General features: G+C 50.6%; 1 protein-coding gene and 2 non-coding genes across 4 annotated transcripts; 2 read left to right on the top strand and 1 right to left on the bottom strand.

The window, feature by feature from the left end:
* The first annotated feature begins 6,118 nt into the window (after window positions 1–6,118).
* Window positions 6,119–6,190, top strand: TRNAW-CCA (transfer RNA tryptophan (anticodon CCA)). Its single transcript has one exon. It is a non-coding gene; the product is annotated as a tRNA-Trp (tRNA).
* Window positions 6,191–7,439: 1,249 nt separating this feature from the next.
* TRNAT-AGU (transfer RNA threonine (anticodon AGU)) lies at window positions 7,440–7,513 on the top strand. Its single transcript has one exon. It is a non-coding gene; the product is annotated as a tRNA-Thr (tRNA).
* Window positions 7,514–11,304: 3,791 nt separating this feature from the next.
* On the bottom strand, window positions 11,305–20,932 carry LOC118078962 (2-acylglycerol O-acyltransferase 3). Of its 2 annotated transcripts, XM_060281984.2 has the most exons (9): window positions 20,533–20,923; window positions 20,322–20,405; window positions 19,975–20,067; window positions 18,061–18,168; window positions 14,172–14,242; window positions 13,756–13,960; window positions 12,868–13,039; window positions 12,190–12,392; window positions 11,306–11,697 (listed from the first exon to the last, which is right to left on the bottom strand). In XM_060281984.2, the coding sequence occupies exons 1-9, from the start codon at window positions 20,837–20,839 to the stop codon at window positions 11,543–11,545; spliced, it is 1,398 nt and encodes a 465-aa protein (XP_060137967.2). In that variant the 5' UTR covers window positions 20,840–20,923; the 3' UTR covers window positions 11,306–11,542. The 2 variants fall into 2 exon arrangements, with proteins under 2 accessions (XP_088512147.1, XP_060137967.2); XM_088656021.1 differs by lacking the exon at window positions 12,868–13,039 and having other exon boundaries at window positions 11,305–11,697; window positions 20,533–20,932.

The raw sequence follows: 20,932 nt of genomic DNA, 5'->3' as shown, positions 1-20,932 counted from the left end.
GAGCCCCGACAGGTGCAAGAGCGCTCCTCGGCGCTTGCTCAGACCTCGAGGGTCCTGGTTGTTGTTGTTGTTGTTTAGTCGTTTAGTCGTGTCCGACTCTTCGTGACCCCATGGACCATGAGCCCCGAGGGTCCTGGTAGCCGCAGGCAATGAGCGGCGTCGCCTTAGGAAGCTTCTTCTAAGCCAGTGCGTGGAGGGAGGGGGGCGGGGAGGCGCCTCAGACCCTCAGCTGAAAACTCACTCTGCTCCCTGTCCGGTCTGGGGGAGGGGTTTTTTTTATCGCCTCTGCTTTTTCTTTTAAGTTAAAAGTGAGGTTCGGCTGGCGCCTTCATTGCACAACCTTTAGGCGCCAGGCGAAAAAGCTCTTCTTCATCCAAGCCTTTGACATCCCTTTTAAATGGGGAGGAGGGGGTTTGAAGGGGGGTATTGTATTTTGGTATTTTGTGTGTTTGTGTTGTTGTTTTTATCTTGCATTCTTATGTTGTAAACCGCCCTGAGATCTGTGGAGGGAGGGCGGTATACAAATTGAATAAATTAAAATTTTCAAACCGTTAGTCTTACACAAACTCGGGGGAGGTGGGGGGGGCTGCAGTGCAGGACTCGGAACCCGCAGATCCGAAGGGAGCCCATCGCCCTCCTAGGTGACGGGCAGGTTCACACACACGCGCGCGTTTCTGCACGCGCACCCTTCATGCAGGAAAGTGAATAGGACCTGCGCTGCCTCTGGGTCAGGCCAGGACTGGCGCGGTGCGTAGACCGAAGGCATCATCCGGAAGCGCTCCCGCGAGCAACTTCCAGACCAGCCGCCAGGGGCGCCCCTTTCCCGACTACCCCAGCGATGCCAAGGTGCCTCTTCTCCAGCCAGCACCACACGGGACCCCCGGGTGACTGGGGATTCCTAGACGAGCTTTCTGCTTCCTCTTCCTCTTCCCTCAGCTTCTGCCTTTCCCTGTCTGCTTGAGCCTGATTCTGCCCCACAGGGCATCTCATTTCTCTACGGATTCTTATTTCCTCTCTTTTTCCCTACACTTCTTTCCTCACTCGATGACTTTGGCCCTTTGTCATGCCGGCCTTGTGGTCTGTCTTCCTTCCTTCCTTCCTTCCTTCCTTCCTTCCTTCCTTCCTTCCTTCCTTCCTTCCTTCCTTCCTTCCTTCCTTCCTGGTCCACTGTCACATGGCAGGGGTTGGACTAGAATGCCCTTGGGGGGTCCCTTCCCTCTCCACCTCGAGACTTGCTCTCCTTCAGAGTCTGTTTTCTATGCATCCACGTTCCCTCTTCCCTCTCCGGCTCCTGTTTTCCCCACAGTCTGCGAGCAGGTGCCTCTTCTGGGAAGCCCCTGAGCAGGACAAGGCACAAATACAGGATGGGTGACACCTGGCTTGAGAGCAGTACATGTGAAAAGGATCTAGGAGTCTTGGTAGACCACAAACTTGACATGAGTCAGCAGTGTGATGCAGCAGCTAAAAAAGCCAATGCAATTCTGGGCTGCATCAATAGGAGTATAGCGTCTAGATCAAGGGAAGTAATAGTACCACTGTATTCTGCTCTGGTCAGACCTCACCTGGAGTACTGTGTCCAGTTCTGGGCACCACAGTTCAAGAAGGATACTGACAAGCTGGAATGTGTCCAGAAGAGGGCAACCAAAATGGTCAAAGGCCTGGAAACGATGCCTTATGAGGAACGGCTTAGGGAGCTGGGTATGCTTAGCCTGGAGAAGAGAAGGTTAAGGGGTGATATGATAGCCATGTTCAAATACATGAAAGGATGTCATATCGAGGAGGGAGAAAGATTGTTTTCTGCTGCTCCAGAGAAGCGGACATGGAGCAATGGATTCAAGCTACAAGAAAGAAGATTCCACCTAAACATTAGGAAGAACTTCCTGACAGTGAGAGCTGTTCGGCAGTGGAATTTGCTGCCAAGGAGTGTGGTGGAGTCTCCTTCTTTGGAGGTCTTTAAGCGGAGGCTTGACGGCCATATGTCAATAATGCTTTGGTGGTGTTTCCTGCTTGGCAGGGAGTTGGACTGGATGGCCCTTGTGGTCTCTTCCGACTCTATGATTCTATGATTTTATGATTCTAGGACATCATCCTCTTCTTTATCTACTCAGTGAAAGCAGATTTTAGAGTGGATAAAAAAGTTTGTTTATAAATATACAACCTTTAATAACTATATAGAATTAATAAAGACATCCATACAGAACATCACAGGGGAATCACAGCTGTATTATAATCCTACACTATATACAAAGTCAGAACAGTTTCTTTTGAGCTCTTTTGGATGCAGATTTATCAATTGTTTCATTAAATTCAGTTTATCATTTTCTATGCAGAGTTGGCTTAGATCAGAAAACTGATCTTGATGAGGCCGCAGATCATTTTTTTATCCTTTTTAAGTCTGCTTCAAAATGGTCTGCCCCCAGCATACGAGAATAATATGTCAATTCCACATTTGGAAACGCCACCCAAATTTTCTCCAGGAATATTATTTGATACATATATTATTGGTGGCTGAAATTTTCTTTCTCAAAGTGAGCTTGTTTGACGTGCAGGCGGAAGTGCAAAAGTTCATTGGCTAGACTAAGGTCAACATCCTTTGGATATTCTTGCCTTAACATCTTGATGCCGTTGTGAATCCGATCCTTAGTTGCTCGCAAGTTCACCAAAAATGAAAAATTGGCAGCTTCATTCCTACACACCATTGCACTTCTGTCTCGGTTGGCTCCAAGAGCATCCATGACAGGGATAAATGAATTTACCCTACACTTGCCTCTTGGAGAAAGTTCGTCTCAGGCTTCAAAGCTTGTCTCATCGTTCTTTTCATATTTTTCATACTCTCTGCCTTCTTTTGACAGTTTTGTATTCTACATCCAGTGGAGCAAATGTCACTTGCTGTTCAACTTCATCAAAATTAGCATGAGTGTTTGATACGATCTGCAAGAGTGAGCTGTAAATATTTGCACATGTGCTCAGTGAAATTTGCAAAATTTGCAAAAAGGGCCTTGCTAACTTTATGAAATGTGAAGCATGGAAATGAATTCAAATTCTTCCATTTTTTTGCATAAGATTTTCCGCCTGTCATCTAGTAGCTCCTTTTTCAATTTCATCACAGGCTTGAGGGCTTCAACAATAATAGAAACCATACAATTGCAGAGTTGGGTGTGAGCCTCCCATCTTGTGCCTGATTAAATAGGGTTACCAGATGTCCCTTTTCCCCAGGGACAGTCCCCGGATTTGCGAATAAGTCCCCGGACAAATTTCATTCCCCGGAATGTCCCAGGATTTCATCTAATGTCCCCGGGAAACACAGCAGCGCGGAGCAGTTGGCTCTGGCTGGCTTCAGGAGCTGCTCGGAAGCCCCCATCTGATGGTGGTTGTTGTTGTTTAGTCATTTAGTCGTATCCGACTCTTTGTGACCCCATGGACCATAGCACGCCAGGCACTCCTGTCTTCCACTGTCTCCCGCAGTTTGGTCAAACTCATGTTCGTAGCTTTGAGAACACTGTCCAACCATCTCGTCCTCTGTCGTCCCCTTCTCCTTGTGCCCTCCATCTTTCCCAACATCAGGGTCTTTTCCAGGGAGTCTTCTCTTCTCATGAGGTGGCCAAAGTATTGGAGCCTCAGCTTCACGATCTGTCCTTCCAGTGAGCGCTCAGGGCTGATTTCCTTCAGAAAGGATGGTACAGGGGCTCTAAGATGCATCTTCCGGGCTGCCTCCACCTTCCCTGACCCCAGCAACTAAGCTGTGAAGGGAGGCTTCACGCTGCCTATCAGAGCAGCCTCCCAACTCCTACTTGCGTGCAAGCAGGATCATAGAATCATAGAGTTGGAAGAGACCACAACGGCCATCCAGTCCAACCCCCTGCCGAGCAGGAAACACCATCAAAGCATTCTTGACATATGCCTGTCAAGCCTCTGCTTAAAGACCTCCAAAGAAGGAGACTCCACCACACTCCTTGGCAGCAAATTCCACTACCGAACAGTTCTTACTGTCAGGAAGTTCTTCCGAATGTTTAGGTGGAATCTTCTTTCTTGTACCGTAGTTTGAATCCATTGCTCTGTGTCCGCTTCTCTGGAGCAGCAGAAAACAACCTTTCTCCCTCCTCTATATGACATCCTTTTATATATTTGAACATGGCTATCATATCACCCCTTACCCTTCTCTTGTCCAGGCTAAACATACCCAGCTCCCTAAGCAGGAGCGGGACGGGGATCTCTCAGCTGTGAAGGGAAGGGAGGCATTGCGCTGCCCGAGCATCACCGCCGCCGCCACTCTCGGCCCTCCTTTTCCACCTCCCATGCCTGACCCACCGCGCACCACTTCCCCACCACCACCAAAGAACCAACAACTCAGGGGCTGCCCAGGCTCACGGAGAAAGGAAGTACAGTAGACGCCTCGGAGGAAGGGGAAACGTGCCGGTTGAGGTCAAGGAGGTGGCCGCCCATCACTGCAGCATCAATGTCCCGAACATGTAGCATTTATTTATTTATTTAAAGTGTCCCCAGATTAATTGAAAAAAATCTGGTAACCTTATGATTAAATGTTTAGGAATTTATAACTCAACAAGCAATCTCCCCCCCAGCGCTGCCCATATTTTTTGTAGACGCTGAGAAAAAAACAATAAAGCTCATGTATTGTTGCAAATCAATCAATCAATCAATCAATCAGTCCACTGCATCCAGACATGGGGCAACTGTGGTTGGTCCAACTAGATTTAGGGGGATTGTCCAGAACATGGAATAAACTTTGCTAGCTTGTTCCTTTCCAGATTTTTTTTGTTGAATGCCGCTATATTTTGCAGTCATATGATTGTACTCTATCTACATTTACTGAAATCTATTTCAAGTTCAATGAAGTAGTATTAGCTCAGCCATACTTTCACTGGCGTGATCTCTCAGCTCAATGAAACTCAGAAAGCATTCAACTGGTAATCCATCACGAGGAGAAACACATCTAACAAGGACAGTAAGTTGATCGATATCGAGAACATCAGGGGTTGAATCAACAGATAAACTAAATCAGTCTGCCTGTTGGGTATCTCCCTCTGGGGGGACCCTTTTGACTTGGTCAGACGACCCCACCTGGAGTCCTGTGTCCAGTTCTGGGCACCACATTTTAAGAAGGATATTGACAAGCTGGGAGGTGGACAGAGGAGGTTCGACCAAGAGGATCAAGGGCCTGGAAAGCAAGCCTGATGAGGAACAGTTGAAGGAACTGGGTATGTTTAGCCTGGGAAAGAGGAGACTGAGAGGAGATAGGATGTTGTTGTTTAGTCATTTAGTCGTGTCCGACTCTTCATGACCCCATGGCCCATAGCACGCCAGGCACACCTGTCTTGAACTGCCTCCCACAGTTTGGTCAAACTCATGTTCGTAGCTTCGAGAACACTGTCCAACCATCTTGTCCTCTGTCGTCCCCTTCTCCTTGTATCCTCAATCTTTCCCAACATCAGGGTCTTTTCCAGGGAGTCTTCTCTTCTCATGAGGTGGCCAAAGTATTGGAGCCTCAGCTTCAGGATTTGTCCTTCCAGTGAGCACTCAGGGCTGATTTCCTTAAGAATGGATAGGTTTGATCTTCTTGCAGTCCATGGGACTCTCAAGAGTCTCCTCCAGCACCATAATTCAAAAGCATCAATTCTTCCGCGATCAGCCTCCTTTATGGTCCAGCTCTCACTTCCATACATCACTAAGGATAGGATAGCCATCTTCAAATATCTAAAGGGTTGCCCCATGGAAGAGGGAGCAAACTTGTTTTTTTTCCGGGGGGGGAGGGGGAGGATCAGAACCAATGGAGTCAAAGTACAAGAAATGAGACGTGAGAGCTGTTTGACGGTGGAACAGACTCCCACGAGAGGCGGTGGACTCTCCTTCCTTGGAGGTTGGATGGCCAGCTGTCATGTAAGATCTAGTTGAGATTCCTGCATGGAAGGGGGTTGGACTAGATGACCCTAGGGATCCCTTCCAACTCCACGTTTCTATTATTCTCTCTGCCTCTTGCTGCCTCAAGGAAGGAGAGTCCAGCTCATGAGGAGGAGGAGAGAGTCTGAGCAGCCTCAGGAAGAGAAGCGCCGCCGAGGAGGCGCCGCCTTGCAAGGGCCTGCCCGGAGCGCCTGGTACAGCCGACCTCGTGGCGCAACGGTAGCGCGTCTGACTCCAGATCAGAAGGCTGCGTGTTCAAATCACGTCGGGGTCAAAAGCAGCGGGCGCCCAATGGGGGCTCCTTTTGCGCGGGTGCGGGGTGGGACACGCGGCAAGGCGCTGCTCCTTTTCAGCCCGGAAGCGCTAGCGCTGCCTGCCTCGAAACCTTTGCGCGGGAGAGGAGGACGTCTCTGCACATGGTCAGAGGCACTCCTCCTCCTCTGCGAGGTTGCAATCTTGCGGAGCTGAGAAGGAACAGACTCCCAGACTCCCCCTGCATGTGATGTGCCCCCCCCCCCTGGTTGGAGGTAGGCAACTGACTGGAGGTTGGGTGCTGGCAGCCGGCGCGCCCCCCACCCCCGCGCCCTGTGGGTGGCCCCTTAACCAATTCTTGGCAGGCGATGGCAGGCAGGTCATTAGCGGAGAGGGAGGGGGGCGAAGAGCAGCAAGGAACATTCCTCTCCCCACCCTCCCTGCACGCACACAAGCGCCCCATTGAATCATCACGTGTGGCCTGGCACGGGTTGTGCGGGGTCCCGTCCCGCTCCAGGCTCCCCCTCCCCGGATCGACCCAAAGTGACGCTTCTCCCGCTCGTTAAAATGAAGCAACGGGGTGGAAGGAGGAGGGCGGGGTGGGGGGCTGGCAAGGGAGGGGTTGGGGTGCGCGGGAGTGGGGGGGAGGGGAGGAAGGGGACATCAATTAACCCAGCGGGCAGCATCCTCCCCTCGCAGAATCACAGAGCTGGAAGGTACCCCCAAGGGTCATCTAGCCCAACCCCCTGCAGCACAGGGATCGCAGCTAAAGGATCCCTTTGACATTGATCCCCGGCAAAGGCAGGGCCGGCCGGGGTGTATGTGGGGGGGGGGAGAGGTGTGATCTGGCATTTCCCCTGCATCCCGCCGTTGCCCCCAATATTCCGATTGCAGCCTCATCGGGGCAGGCGCTCCTTTTCACATCTCATCTATTGCTTATTTTGGAGCTGGACTTGGAGCCGTGGGTAGGGTCGTATTGCCGCTGGCGCTCTTCTCCCTCTCGCCTCTGCACCCCCCCCCTCCTTCCACCCGGCCTCTTCTTTCGTTGTTGTTGTTGAACTTGGACCCTCGGAATAGATCCTCCTCTCTCTCTCTCGAACTGGCATTTCTGCGCAAAACAAAACATCAACCAAAAAAAGCACTCCAGCCCGGGATTTATTTCTTCCGCCTTCCGTTCCGTCCGAATGCGATCCGCGCCGGGTCTTGCGTCTCTCTCCGCCCGCCGCCCTTTCAATGAACAGCTCCGGCCGCCGAAAGGAGAGGCAACGCGCGGCGCCGTGGCTTAGTTGGTTAAAGCGCCTGTCTAGTAAACAGGAGATCCTGGGTTCGAATCCCAGCGGTGCCTGATGCTGCCCTTGAGCGAGAGGAAGCGTCCCATATTTTCCATCCGGAGCAAAGCAGCCTCGCCTCTTTTAACCGCACCATCTCGCTTTTGCATGCCGGGGAAAGAAGGAAGGAAGGAAGGAAGGAAGGAGGGAGGGAGGACGGCTCTCCTATCCTAAAAGGTAAAGGGACCCCTGACCATTAGGTCCAGTCGTGGGTGACTCTGGGTTTGCGGCGCTCATCTCGCATTTTTGGCCGAGGGAGCCGGTGTACAGCTTCCAGGCCATGTGGCCAGAATGACAAAGCCGCTTCTGGCGAACCAGAGCAGCACACGGAAATGCCGTTTACCTTCCCGCTGGAGCGGTACCTATTTATCTACTTGCACTTTGACGCGCTTTGGATCTGCTAGGTTGCCCTCCAGAAATCCTGCGCAGGGGCTGAGCGCCTCTTGCAAGTCGGGCGTGGATGTGCGTTGTAGGGCTGCACAATGCAGCTCACCACCACAATACACGTGCCCCCCCCCGTTCACACACTCTCTCCACCCATATCGGCTCCCTCTGCCGCCTTGTGCATGCATCGCGGGTGGGGTGGTTGGGGGCTCCATGTGGGTCTCATTTCAGCCACGGAACCAAAGCAATTGTTCAGGCAAGGTGCAAGCTCGGAAGGGGATTGCTTCGGGGCATGGACAAAGTGCACACGACGGGGAACGGATGGGCAAAGGGGATTGCTGGACCGGAGACCCGTTCCCCCATGCCCTTTCGGCCGAGGCTCCTGACACACCCCCACCCCGTTGTCCACCCATATTTACGTCCCCTATATACGATCTCCACCAACACAGAGCTTTTTCATAGAATCATAGAGTTGGAAGAGATCACAAGGGCCATCCAGTCCAACCCCCTGCCAAGCAGGAAACACCATCAAAGCATTCTTGACATATGCCTGTCAAGCCTCTGCTTAAAGCCCTCCAAAGAAGGAGACTCCACCACACTCCTTGGTAGCAAATTCCACTGCCGAACAGCTCTTACTGTCAGTTTCCAGGCCTTTGACCATTTTGGTTGCCCTCCTCGGGACACGTTCCAGCTTGTCAGTATCCTTCTTGAACTGTGGTGCCCAGAACTGGACACAGGACTCCAGGTGAGGTCTGACCAGAGCAGAATGTTGTTGTTGTTTAGTCGTTTAGTCGTGTCCGACTCTTCGTGACCCCATGGACCATAGCACGCCAGGCACTCCTGTCTTCCACTGCCTCCCGCAGTTTGGTCAAACTCATGTTGGTAGCTTCGAGAACACTGTCCAACCATCTTGTCCTCTGACGTCCCCTTCTCCTAGTGCCCTCAATCTTTCCCAACATCAGGGTCTTTTCCAAGGATTCTTCTCTTCTCATGAGGTGGCCAAAGTATTGGAGCCTCAGCTTCACGATCTGTCCTTCCAGGGAGCACTCAGGGCTGATTTCCTTCAGAATGGATAGGTTTGATCTTCTTGCAGTCCATGGGACTCTCAAGAGTCTCCTCCAGCACCATAATTCAAAAGCATCAATTCTTCGGCGATCAGCCTTCTTTATGGTCCAACTCTCACTTCCATACATCACTACTGGGAAAACCATAGCTTTAACTATACGGACCTTTGTCGGCAAGGTGATGTCTCTGCTTTTTAAGATGCTGTCTAGGTTTGTCATTGCTTTTCTCCCAAGAAGCAGGCGTCTTTTAATTTCGTGACTGCTGTCACCATCTGCAGTGATCAAGGAGCCCAAGAAGGTAAAATCTCTCACTGCCTCCATTTCTTCCCCTTCTATTTGCCAGGAGGTGATGGGACCAGTGGCCATGATCTTGGTTTTTTTGATGTTGAGCTTCAGACCATATTTTGCGCTCTCCTCTTTCACCCTCATTAAAAGGTTCTTTAATTCCTCCTCGCTTTCTGCCATCAAGGTTGTGTCATCTGCATATCTGAGGTTGTTGATATTTCTTCCGGCAATCTTAATTCCTGCTTGGGATTCATCTAGTCCAGCCTTTCGCATGATGAATTCTGCATATAAGTTAAATAAGCAGGGAGACAATATACAACCTTGTCGTACTCCTTTCCCAATTTTGAACCACTCAGTTGTTCCATATCCAGTTCTAACTGTAGCTTCTTGTCCCACATAGAGATTTCTCAGGAGACAGATGAGGTGATCAGGCACTCCCATTTCTTTAAGAACTTGCCATAGTTTGCTGTGGTCGACACAGTCAAAGGCTTTTGCATAGTCAATGAAGCAGAAGTAGACGTTTTTCTGGAACTCTCTAGCTTTCTCCATAATCCAGCGCATGTTTGCTATTTGGTCTCTGGTTCCTCTGCCCTTTCGAAATCCAGCTTGCACTTCTGGGAGTTCTCGGTCCACATACTGCCTAAGCCTGCCTTGTAGAATTTTAAGCATAACCTTGCTAGCGTGTGAAATGAGCGCAATTGTGCGGTAGTTGGAGCATTCTTTGGCACTGCCCTTCTTTGGAATTGGGATGTAGACTGATCTTCTCCAATCCTCTGGCCATTGCTGAGTTTTCCAAACTTGCTGGCATATTGGGTGTAGCACCTTAACAGCATCATCTTTTAAAATTTTAAATAGTTCAGCTGGAATATCATCACTTCCACTGGCCTTGTTATTAGCAGAGCAGAATACAGTGGTACTATTACTTCCCTTGATCTAGATGCTATACTATTGATGCAGCCCAGAATTGCATTGGCTTTTTGCGCTGCTGCATCGCATTGCTTTTCCCTTGCAAGACTTGACGTCACGCCACCTGCGACCCTGCCAGGAAGTTCCTCGCAAATTCCACATCCGGAAAGGCATTGTCTTTCTTCTGGCACAAGGCAGGTGGAAACCATTGCACGTGCTTTATTCCGCTGCGCCTTTCACATGGCAAATATCTAAACCCCGTGCACAAAGAAAAAGGTCAAATTGCTCTGACTTCTCCGGGGTTTCCTTTCTACGGAACAGCCTTAGGCAAAAGTATAAAGGTAGCTATGGTTTCCCCAGTAGTGATGTATGGAACTGAGAGCTGGACCATAAAGAAGGCTGATCCCCAGAAGAATGGATGTTTTTGAATTACGGTGCTGGAGGAGACTCTTGAGAGTCCCATGGACTGCAAGAAGATCAAACCTAGAATCATAGAATCACAGAGTTGGAAGAGACCACAAGGGCCATCCAGTCCAACCCCCTGCCGAGCAGGAAACACCATCAAAGCATTCTTGACATATGCCTGTCAAGCCTCTGCTTAAAGACCTCCAAAGAAGGAAACTCCACCACACTCCTGGGCAGCAAATTCCACTGCCAAACAGCTCTTACTGGAACCTATGCATTCTGAAGGAAATCAGCCCTGAGTGCTCACTGGAAGGACAGATCCTGAAGCTGAGGCTCCAAGATTTTGGCCACCTCATAAGAAGAGAAGACTCCCTGGAAAAGACCCTGATGTTGGGAAAGATGGAGGGCACTAGGAGAAGGGGACGACAGAGGACGAGATGGTTGGACTGTGTTCTCAAAGCTACGAACATGAGTTTGACCAAACTGCGGGAGGCAGTGCAAGACAGGAGTGCCTGGCGTGCTCTGGTCCATGGGGTCACGAAGAGTCGGACACGACTAAACGACTAAACAACAAGCAGAATTTCTAAGACAGGCATCCCCAAACTTCGGCCCTCCAGATGTTTTGGACTACAATTCCCATCATCCCTGACCACTGGTCCTGTTAGCTAGGGATCATGTGAGTTGTAAACCAAAACATCTGGAGGGCCGCAGTTTGGGGATGCCTGTTCTAAGAGATGCTATGAAACTACTGTACGTCGCTATAAACGGAGAGACACTTTTTAACCTTATTGCCTTAGTTTTATTTTAAATAATATCGTTCTATAAGCAGACTCCAGTTGTATGCCTTGTCTTATATACTTTTGTACTCTGTATGCCAGTTAAGGAGACTGATGGATTGATTATTGGTGTGCGCAGATGGGGACGACGGCAAAGTCTCCCTGGTGTCTCCCCCACAACTTGTGTCCCCTGGTGCTGCTTCAGCTGAAGTCCGGTCCCTCTAGTCTAGGTGATGAGGAGATGCTGGGACGACGGGAGGCCGCAGGATTCTTTATGGGCGTCAAAGAGCTGCTTCAGGGCCTCGACGTAGAGAGCGTGGAAGCTGTTCACCTCGTCCTCGGTGGGGCGCGGGCGGAGCGGGACCGGGATGGGCTTCCCCACTGCAGGAGAGAGGGGGGTGGTTTGGAGGGGTCTGCTGCTCTGACCATTGCATCTCCCAAGACCTCACCCCCCACCTCAGCGGCCTTTGCACCCTGGCTTTGGAGTAAGGAGTGGCCTAAGTGCAGGAATCGAAGGGACCCCCGAGGGTCATGCAGCCCAACCCCTGCAATGCAGGAATCCCTGATTGGTGGCCACCCCCCAACCTCTGCTAGGTAACCTCCAAGGATGGGGAGAAGGATAAAACGAGGCGGATCGTTTGATTCCTGCATCGCATAGGGGTTGGGCTGGATGACCCTCGGGGGACCCTTCCAACTCCACAGGTCTCCCGTTCAGTTGCAGGAGGGGGCGAGAGAGAGGCGCGCCAGAAGCTGCCGCTTTGCACGAGGCTGGAGAGTTTGCGGCTCTTTGCAAGCAAGTTGGTGAGTTGGGGGTGTTTGGGGGGGCAGAGTGCGGAGGCTAAGGAAGGGACGGGGAGCCTGCTGGGTCCTTACCCACCACCGTGATGGGGGCAGCCATGGGCAGGAGCCCCCAGGAGCGGCTGGAGAAGAGGCCCCTCCCGCTGAAGAGGCAAGGGGCGAAGCCGAGCAGCTGCTTGAAACCCAGCTGGAGGCGGCGAGCGCAGCTGCCCTCGGGGAATCGGATCTGTCGGAAAATGTCGTTCTCCCCAAAGGTGTAAACGGGCACCAGGTCAGCCCTGTGAGGAGGAAGAGGAGGAAGAAAGGAATATCGGGTCAGGGAGAGCATTTATTCCAACCAAGAACCTTGTGAGGTAGGCTAGGCTGTGGGAAGGCAGGGAGGGACCTTAGGAGATGGAATTCACGGCCTGTTATACATTAAGAAAAAACTATCTCAAAATGTTGTACAGGTGGCATTTAATAGATAAAAATACAAAGCAGTAGAAAAGGTTTGAGTAAAAACACCGGGGGTGTGGGGTGGAAAGTCCACTTATGGAGCAGTGGAATTATTTGTTAGGAAGGTTATTGCGAAAAAGTAAGAAAAATGTAATAAAAAACTACATGGCAAGGAAAGGGAGGGGCCTTCAGTCCTTGTAATTGCTTCTTTGGGGCAAGATCCACCGGGAAGCGCTGCCATGCTCACCCAGCCTGAGATATTGCTGACCTGCGCCCAACACCCCCCGGGACACCCCCTTGCCCCTTTGGTGCCCCTACCCATGTTGCAACGCCAGGCGTACGAATCCCCTCCTCCCGTGAAGGCGGACGCGCTGCTCTCCAGGGGCACAGTCCAGCGACTCGGCCGCGCCCCCCACCACGATGACCACTGCATGGCCAGGGCCCCCGCTCAGGAGGAAGTCCAGGGACCTTTTGTTGACCGGGACACCCCCTGGAAGTGGGAGAAGAAGGCAAAGGTCCAGAGGTTCCCTGCTTTGCAAGGCGTTGGACTAGACCAGGCACCCCCAAACTGCGGCCCTCCAGATGTTTTGGCCTACCACTCCCATGATCCATAGCTAACAGGACCAGTGGTCAGGGAAGATGGGAATTGTAGTCCAAAACATCTGGAGGGCCGAAGTTTGGGGATGCCTGGACTAGACCTTCATGATTTCCCTCCAACTCTGAAATTGTGCGAGTCGCTTAAAGGGCAAAAGGGTTGCAGGCAAAAGATCAGTGCGTCTGGAGGCGGTTGGAGGTTGGATGGTGGCTAACAGATTGAGGTTGAATCCTGACAGACAGAAGTACTGTTTTGGGGAAACAGGAGGCGGGCAGGTGTGGAGGACTCCCTGGTCCTGAATGGAGCAACTGTGCCCCTGAAGGACCAGGTGCACAGCCTGGGAGTCATTTTGGACTCACAGCTGTCCAAGGAGGCACAGGTCAATTCTATGTATTATTTGTGCAAACGCCCCTTTTCAGGGGTGGTTCAGGCAGGGTTCTTGAAGATGCTCCTTAGGGGAGGGGCCACCCACTTCCCCACTTCCCCACCCCCAACCTGACCGGCTAGAAGAGCAAGACAGCCTCTCAACCCCCTGTGGACTCCATGTGTCCACCCTAAGGACTTCCCTGCCCCCCCTCTTCATTCTCCATCCCTCACCCCGTTGGCCTCACCAAAGCCCATAATGTACTCCCGGTAGACAGGCAGGTGGAACAGCCCTGCGAGGGCGGCCAGGCTGGGCCGGAGGCCAGGGAAGGTGCGGGAGAAGCCTGTGGCCTCGGTGCAGAAGGCAGAAAAAGCCCCCGCGCAGATGATCCCGTGGGGGTGGGAGCCCAGGACGTAGTTCCGTGTCGGGGGCAGCTCGGCCGTCTTCACCAGCTGCAAGGCAAGAGGGGTGAGTCCTTTGGCATTTTGCCCCCCACCCGAATGTCACATTCAGAGAGGCAGTGCGCAGATCCCATGGCCAGCAGCCTTTGACGGCCACCACCTCCTGCTTATCCGTGATCTGGTCTCCAGGAGTGCCAAGGACGCCTGGCATCCTTCGAAGGATGGCAGACCCTCCGTCGCCCTGCCAGCCCCTTTCTCATACCTTGATGGGGAAATAATCCCGGTGGAGCTCCCAGACTCTCCAGCGCCTAATCCAGTTGCTGCGGCGCCCACCTGCGAAAGCAAGGGTTCAGGCAGGGGACAGAATCAGAGAATTGTGGGGTTGGAAGGGGACCCCCAGGGGTCATCCAGCCCAAACCTCCAAAGAAGGAGAGCCTGCCACCTTCGGAGGGAGTCCGCGCCACTGAGGAAAAGCCCTAACCTTCAAAAAGTACTTGATGTGGAGTCGGAATCTCCTTTCTTGCCATGTGAAGTAAGTCATGGGTTCAGATCCTGCCCTCTGGAGCCGCAGGAGACCTGCTACCAGTAGCTCCACCTTCCATGTGACAGGCCTTTGGTGGTCCTGTGGTGCCCTTGAGGGAAGGAGGTCTGCCTGAGCCTGGACCCCCCCTCCCCCGCCCCCGCAAGACCTTCCTTCCTACAAAACCCTTGCCATTGTTGTCGTCTGCATGGGTGTATTTAATTTTATTCTTAGCAACATCACTGCATTTTTAAGGCCTTGGATTTTACGAGTTTGCACACCGCTTGGAATGTAAGTCAAGGATACATTTTTGTACAGTATTTCAGCGAATACCAACTGTTATGTATTCAGTGGGTCTGTGTTTGCCTGATCTTAAGTCTGGACTAAGGATTCTGAGCTCCTGATTCGATACATGATGTCCAATCACAGAACATTTCAGGATTTGGGCCTCTGCCATTGGCCCTTGAACGCTGAGTCGTAGATTCGCAGCTTGGAAGTTTAGACAGCCAATCACGTTGGGAGTGGGAGTGGCCTAGGCTTTCAGGAATGTATATAAGCAGTTGCTTTGTCCCTGTTGCCCAGTCATGTAGTTCAATAAAGGTTCTCGCTGTTATCGCTGCATCTTGCCTCCTGGGAACCCACCTACACTTCACCCTAGAGGGGACCCCGTGGGCAAGACCCCCACCCCCAAGCCTCACAAGGGAATGAAGAAATTGCCTCCAGGGAGTCTGATCCTTAAGGCTTTCTCTCCAGCTTAACAGTTTTGGGTTGGGCAGCTGAGCAGCGAGAGAAGAGCATCTATTTTGGGAGGCTGCCTAGGCTGGCAGTTCATTTGTCTCTTTAATTCAATTTACTGTATATCAGTTTTCTATTTATCCAAGATGCACACAGTTACAAAACATATTGTTACCCATCAACAAAATAAAACAAAATGTGAAATTTAAACCAGATCTCAAGAAGTATGATAGGAATCACAAGGGATTGGGGGGGGGGGTTGGAAGAAGGTAGGGGACACAAGTTAAACCGGGTAAATAATTTTGATGCTCTATTTATGTTTGTACACTTTTAATTATGTCCATTACAGTGGAACATCGGTTTATGAATTTTTGGTTTACGAACGCCGCGGACCCATCTGGAATGGATGAATTCACTTTCCATTACTTTCAATGAGAAAGTTTGCTTCAGTTTATGAATGCTTCAGTTTATGAACAGACTTCCGGAACCAATTGTGTTCATAAACCGAGGTACCACTGTAGTTACAGACCTCCTGCCTTCATTTCCCAAATGAAAAGCAAAAGTACATCAGGAAAAGGAGAGAAAAATGGAGAGGATTTATAAATGGGTTGCTTTTGAGAGTCAGTATATGTTTTAAGATCAAAATCCCTTGCAAGTCCTTCATGTATAATATTTTACATTGAATTGTATTGTCTAGTGAGAGCGAACGACATTCTGTACAGTATATGTATTCTGTGTTGCTGAAATCTCTACAATCCATTCTAAAAGTTAAAACTAATAAGGGAATCTCCTTTTTTGCAACATGAAGGGAAATGTTAATGTAAAGGGGAAATGTGTAAAGGGGGGATTTAATTATTACTTGCTGGTGTTTATCAATGGCTCCTCCTCATCCTGGAGAGTGGTGACTAGTGGGGTGCCACAGGGTTCTGTCTTGGGCCCAGTCTTAATCAACATCTTTATCAATGACTTGGATGATGGGCTTGAGGGCATCCTGAGCAAGTTTGCAGATGACACCAAATTAGGAGGTGTGGCTAATACCCCAGAGGACAGGATCACACTTTAAAATGACCTTAACAGGTTAGACAACTGGGCCAAAGCAAACAAGATTAATTTTAACAGGGAGAAATGTAAAGTACTACACTTGGGCAAAAAAATGAAAGGCACAAATACAGGATGGGAGACACCTGGCTTGAGAGCAGTACATGTGAAAAGGATCTAGGAGTCTTGGTAGACCACAAACTTGACATGAGTCAACAGTGTGATGCAGCAGCTAAAGAAGCCAATGCAATTCTGGGCTGCATCAATAGGAGTATAGCATCTAGATCAAGGGAAGTAATAGTACCACTGTATTCTGCTCTGGTCAGACCTCACCTGGAGTACTGTGTTCAGTTCTGGGCACCACAGTTCAAGAAGGATACTGACAAGCTGGAACGTGTCCAGAAGAGGGCAAACAAAATGGTCAAAGGCCTGGAAACAATGCCTTATGGGGAACGGCTTAGGGAGCTGGGTATGATTCTATGATTCTAATTTTAGTCTTTATTATTGGATTCTAATGGATTGGTGCATATTGCTTTATTTGGTGTAAGTTGTTTATTTTAAAGTTATTGTGACTTTTTAAATATAAGATCTGATTGTTACTACTATTATTATTATTGGGTGTGTTGGAAGCCACCCAATGGGCAGGGTATTAATTAATTAATAATGAGGAGCAAGAGAATCCTCGGGGTCCCTTCCAACTCTGATTCTATGTTATATTTTGGGGAGGGTTCTTTTGATTTGTGTAAATTACAGGATTTCATGTGTTTTTATAGTAAAATTTAATAAATAATTATAAATACTTAAATCAATGCAGCTGACTTTTCTGCCCTCCATATACACAGACACAAGGGAGAGGGAGAGAGATGAAACCCCTCCTGCCATTGTGTCTTTTATTGGAAGCTGTCTTGGAAAATAGATAACAGTAAATAGCAGCGACAAAAACAGGTTTGGGATGCTCCCAAGCTGCCCCAGGGGAAGCGGGTGAAGGAGGCTGGAGGAGGAGAGGCAGGGCGAGACAGCAGCTCAAGCTGTGTGGGTCTGGGTGTGGGGCTCAGCACCCTTCTCAGACAAGGAGAGGGGCCTTTCACCTGCCCCCCAAAAAACTAAAGGAAAAAAACTGGATGTACATTTCCAAAATATGATTAAAAAACAAATAAAATAAAACCTACTTACAGCAGCAGTGTTTTGTGTTGTGTCGGCTCCTAGGATGTAAGTCATGGGCCCCGCCTGCTAGCCTGCTCCCTCAAATATCACTGGTTTGCTCCTTTCTAGATAAAGGGACCCAGGAGGCGCTGTGGGTTAACCCACAGAGTCTAGGGCTTGCTGATCAGAATGTCGGCAGTTCAAATCCCTGCAATGGGGTGAGCTCCCGTTGCTCGGTCCCAGCTCCTGCCCACCTAGCAGTTCGAAAGCACGTCAAAATGCAAGTAGATAAAAATAGGGACCGCTCCGGCGGGAAGGTAAACGGCGTTTCCGTGCACTGCTCTGGTTCGCCAGAAGCAGCTTTGTCATGCTGGCCACATGACCTGGGAACCGTCTTTGGACAAACGCCAGCTCCCTCGGCCTATAGAGCGAGATGAGCGCCGCAACCCCAGAGTCGGACACGACTGGACCTGATGGTCAGGGGCCCCTTTACCTTTACCCTTTACATATAGGGTGCCTACATTCTGCATGGATGCACGGCTTTAGATACCTATTAGGTCCATAAATTACCATATGACATATATTCAACGCAAAAAACAGCAACCATTTGTTGTGGACAAAATACAGCTGGACATATAAAGGGCCCCATCACCTTCAGTAGCGTAGGGCCTCATCAACCCCAAATCCGGCCCTGGTTGGGGGGAATTGAACTCACCTCTCTCTGGCGTATCCCAGTCGAAGATCCACCAGGCGAAATACAGGACGCTGATAGACCAGTAGGAGGTGAAAAGCAGGTAGACCAGGAGAACGGAGAAGAAGGCACCTGGTGGGGGGGGGGGAGGCCAGAGGCAGGTGAGGGGCAGGCCAGCCTCCATGGTTAAAAGCTCCCTGGGTTATGGTGAGTTTTCTGAGGTCAAAGTCCTGACTGGATTATGCCGAAATGGCAAAAATGACCAGAAGGATCAGAAATCAGGAGGACCAACGTTTTATTTTTATTTTTTTATTTGTAAATACTCTTTATTAATTACAATAAGGAATGTGGAAATTTTATAACTTACCATAAAAACAATGGTAAACAGTTAAAATAGTTAGTAGGATTGGAAGAACACTTGTAGTTTAATGGTGAATTTTGGATATAATGGAGATGTAAAAGATTTGGATTAATATAAAAGATGCAAGAGAAACTGATTAACAGTAGGACCCACAAAGCAGAGGAGGAAAGAAGTCCAGGAGATTCTGTGGAATCTTGTTTTTATGTTGTATGCTGGATATGTGATTGCAAAATTCTAATTTGAAAAACCAAATAAATAAATTTATTTTTTAAAAAACAAAAAAGATGAAACCAATATAACAAGGTGGACTTCAAACTGGTTTGGGATGATATATCGATATATCACCCAACTCTACCAACAAGCAGGGTCTGAGCAGCCCTCCCCCTCACTGGGATTCAAAGGCGCTGCCTGGGACCACAACCCCTATTTCACGGGACCCCAAGGTCCCGTGATCTGAAGCCCCCCTAAATCCAGAAGGACATTTTAGGTTGGAAGGGGCACCCCAGGGTCATCAGATTGAGGTTGAATCCTGACAAGACAGAAGTACTGTTCGTGGGGGACAGGAGGCGGGCAGGTGTGGAGGACTCCCTGGTTCTGAATGGGGTAACTGTGCCCCTGAAGGACCAGGTGCGCAGCCTGGGAGTCATTTTGGATTCACAGCTGTCCATGGAGGTGTAGGTCAATTCTGTGTCCAGGGCAGCTGTCTATCAGCTCCATCTGGTACGCAGGCTGAGACCCTACCTGCCTGTAGACTGTCTCGCCAGAGTGGTGCATGCTCTAGTTATTTCTCACTTGGACTACTGCAATGCGCTCTACGTGGGGCTACCTTTGAAGGTAACCAAGAAACTACAACTAACCCAGAATACGGCAGCTAGACTGGTGATCGGGAGCGGCCGCCGAGGCCACATAACACCGGTCTTGAAAGACCTACATTGGCTCCCAGTACGTTTCCGAGCACAATTCAAAGTGTTGGTGCTGACCTTTAAAGCCCTAAATGGCCTCGGTCCAGTATACCTGAAGGAGCGTCTCCACCTCCATCATTCTGCCCGGACACTGAGGTCCAGCACCGAGGGCCTTCTGGCGGTTCCCTCATTGCGAGAAGCCAAGTTGCAGGGAACCAGGCAGAGGACCTTCTCGGTGGTGGCGCCCGCCCTGTGGAACGCCCTCCCACCAGATGTCAAAAAGGAAAGCAACTACCAGACTTTCAGAAGACATCTGAAGGCAGCCCTGTTCAGGGAGGCTTTTAATGTTTAATAGATTACTGTGCTTTATATTTCTGTTGGAAGCCGCCCAGAGTGGCTGGGGAGACCCAGCCAGATGGGCGGGGTATAAATAAATTATTATTATTATTATTATTATTATTATTATTATTATTATTATCTAGCCCATCCCCCTGCCTGCGGGGCTGACTCCCAAGTGCAGACACACCTGGCCCAAAGCTGCTTTGGGAAGAGAGCTTTTGGCTTTTGGGGGAGGGGGGCCTGGCCTGCCAGAGGGCCTCCCGAAGCCCATGGCCCCAGGAAGAGGAGGGGGGCCAACCTGCCCCCCTCTGCCACCCACCCCAGTTCCCAACTTACCAAAGAAGAGGAAGGTGAGGACCCACTGGAAGACGCTCAGGGCCTCCAGCTGCTTCTGCAGAGCCATCTTCTGACCCTCAAGTGGAAGAGACCCTGGGGAGAAAATTCACACCGGGGGGGGGAGTTGGGGGGGGGCTCTGCAGTGGGACTCCAGCCAGGAGGTGCCTGGCAGAAGGGAGAGCATTAAGATGCAGGTGTGTTCAGCCCAGGTGGCCTCCTACCTGCATCTCAAAACGCACCTGCTCCCCTTCAGCCGTACCCTCGGGATGGGGGCATCATTTGGGGCAGGAGGGAGGAGGAGGAGGGGGAGGAGGGGGAGGAGGAGGAGGAGGAAGAAAGAGCCTCACTTTTCCAGGAGAAGATGTTGTCCTGCCCGTGGCTGCAATGCACACGTCTCTCTCTGCCGCCTGTACTTTGGTCCCCAGGTGGGCCTGCGATAAGGACCCAGGTGAGGCAAATGGGACCTGGGTGAGCTCTCCTCCAGGGAGCTTAAAAAGGTCAAGTTCAGCAGCTCCCAGAGGCACCTTCAGATTTGTTTATTTTGACTCCCAGACCTACCTGGCACTAAAGACAATCTCTCTGGCGCAGGGAAGCCCCCAACCAGCAGCAAGCAGTGAGAAGCCAGAGGGGAGGGGAGGGGAGCGGAGGGGAGGGGGGGATGCCAGCCTTTAGGTGCCCCTGGAAGAAAGACAGGATGAGAAATCCCCGGGATTTCTGAAGCACCCTGTGGGTGGGGGTGTTGGGTGCTGTTCAAAGGTTGCCGCCTCCTCCTCCTCCTGCCAGGCAAGGCAGTGAGATCCAAGCTGACCTGACCCTGGAGGGTGCAAAGGTGGAAATTACGCAAACCTTTTCCTGGTAATGACATTGCTTCCTGCCTCAGGGCAGGGCACCCTCTCCCTATTTTTGAGGGGTACGGGGAGAGCTTTGTGCCTTCCCCGTGGAGTCTGGAAGGGACTCA

This window comes from Zootoca vivipara, chromosome 12 (genome assembly GCF_965207765.1).
Source record: "Zootoca vivipara chromosome 12, rZooViv2.hap1.1, whole genome shotgun sequence".
Lineage (NCBI taxonomy): Eukaryota > Metazoa > Chordata > Lepidosauria > Squamata > Lacertidae > Zootoca > Zootoca vivipara.
This window is presented reverse-complemented; position numbering and strand designations above follow the sequence as displayed.

Coding starts and splice junctions, on each gene's coding strand:
- LOC118078962 (XM_060281984.2), bottom strand. CDS start 20,839: ATGTCATTACCAGGAAAAGGTTTGCGTAATTTCCACCTTTGCACCCTC. Junction 20,406..20,532: donor GAGATTGTCTTTAGTGCCAG/GTAGGTCTGGGA, acceptor TCCTTATCGCAG/GCCCACCTGGGGACCAAAGT. Junction 14,243..18,060: donor CTGGGATACGCCAGAGAGAG/GTGAGTTCAATT, acceptor TTGCTTTCGCAG/GTGGGCGCCGCAGCAACTGG.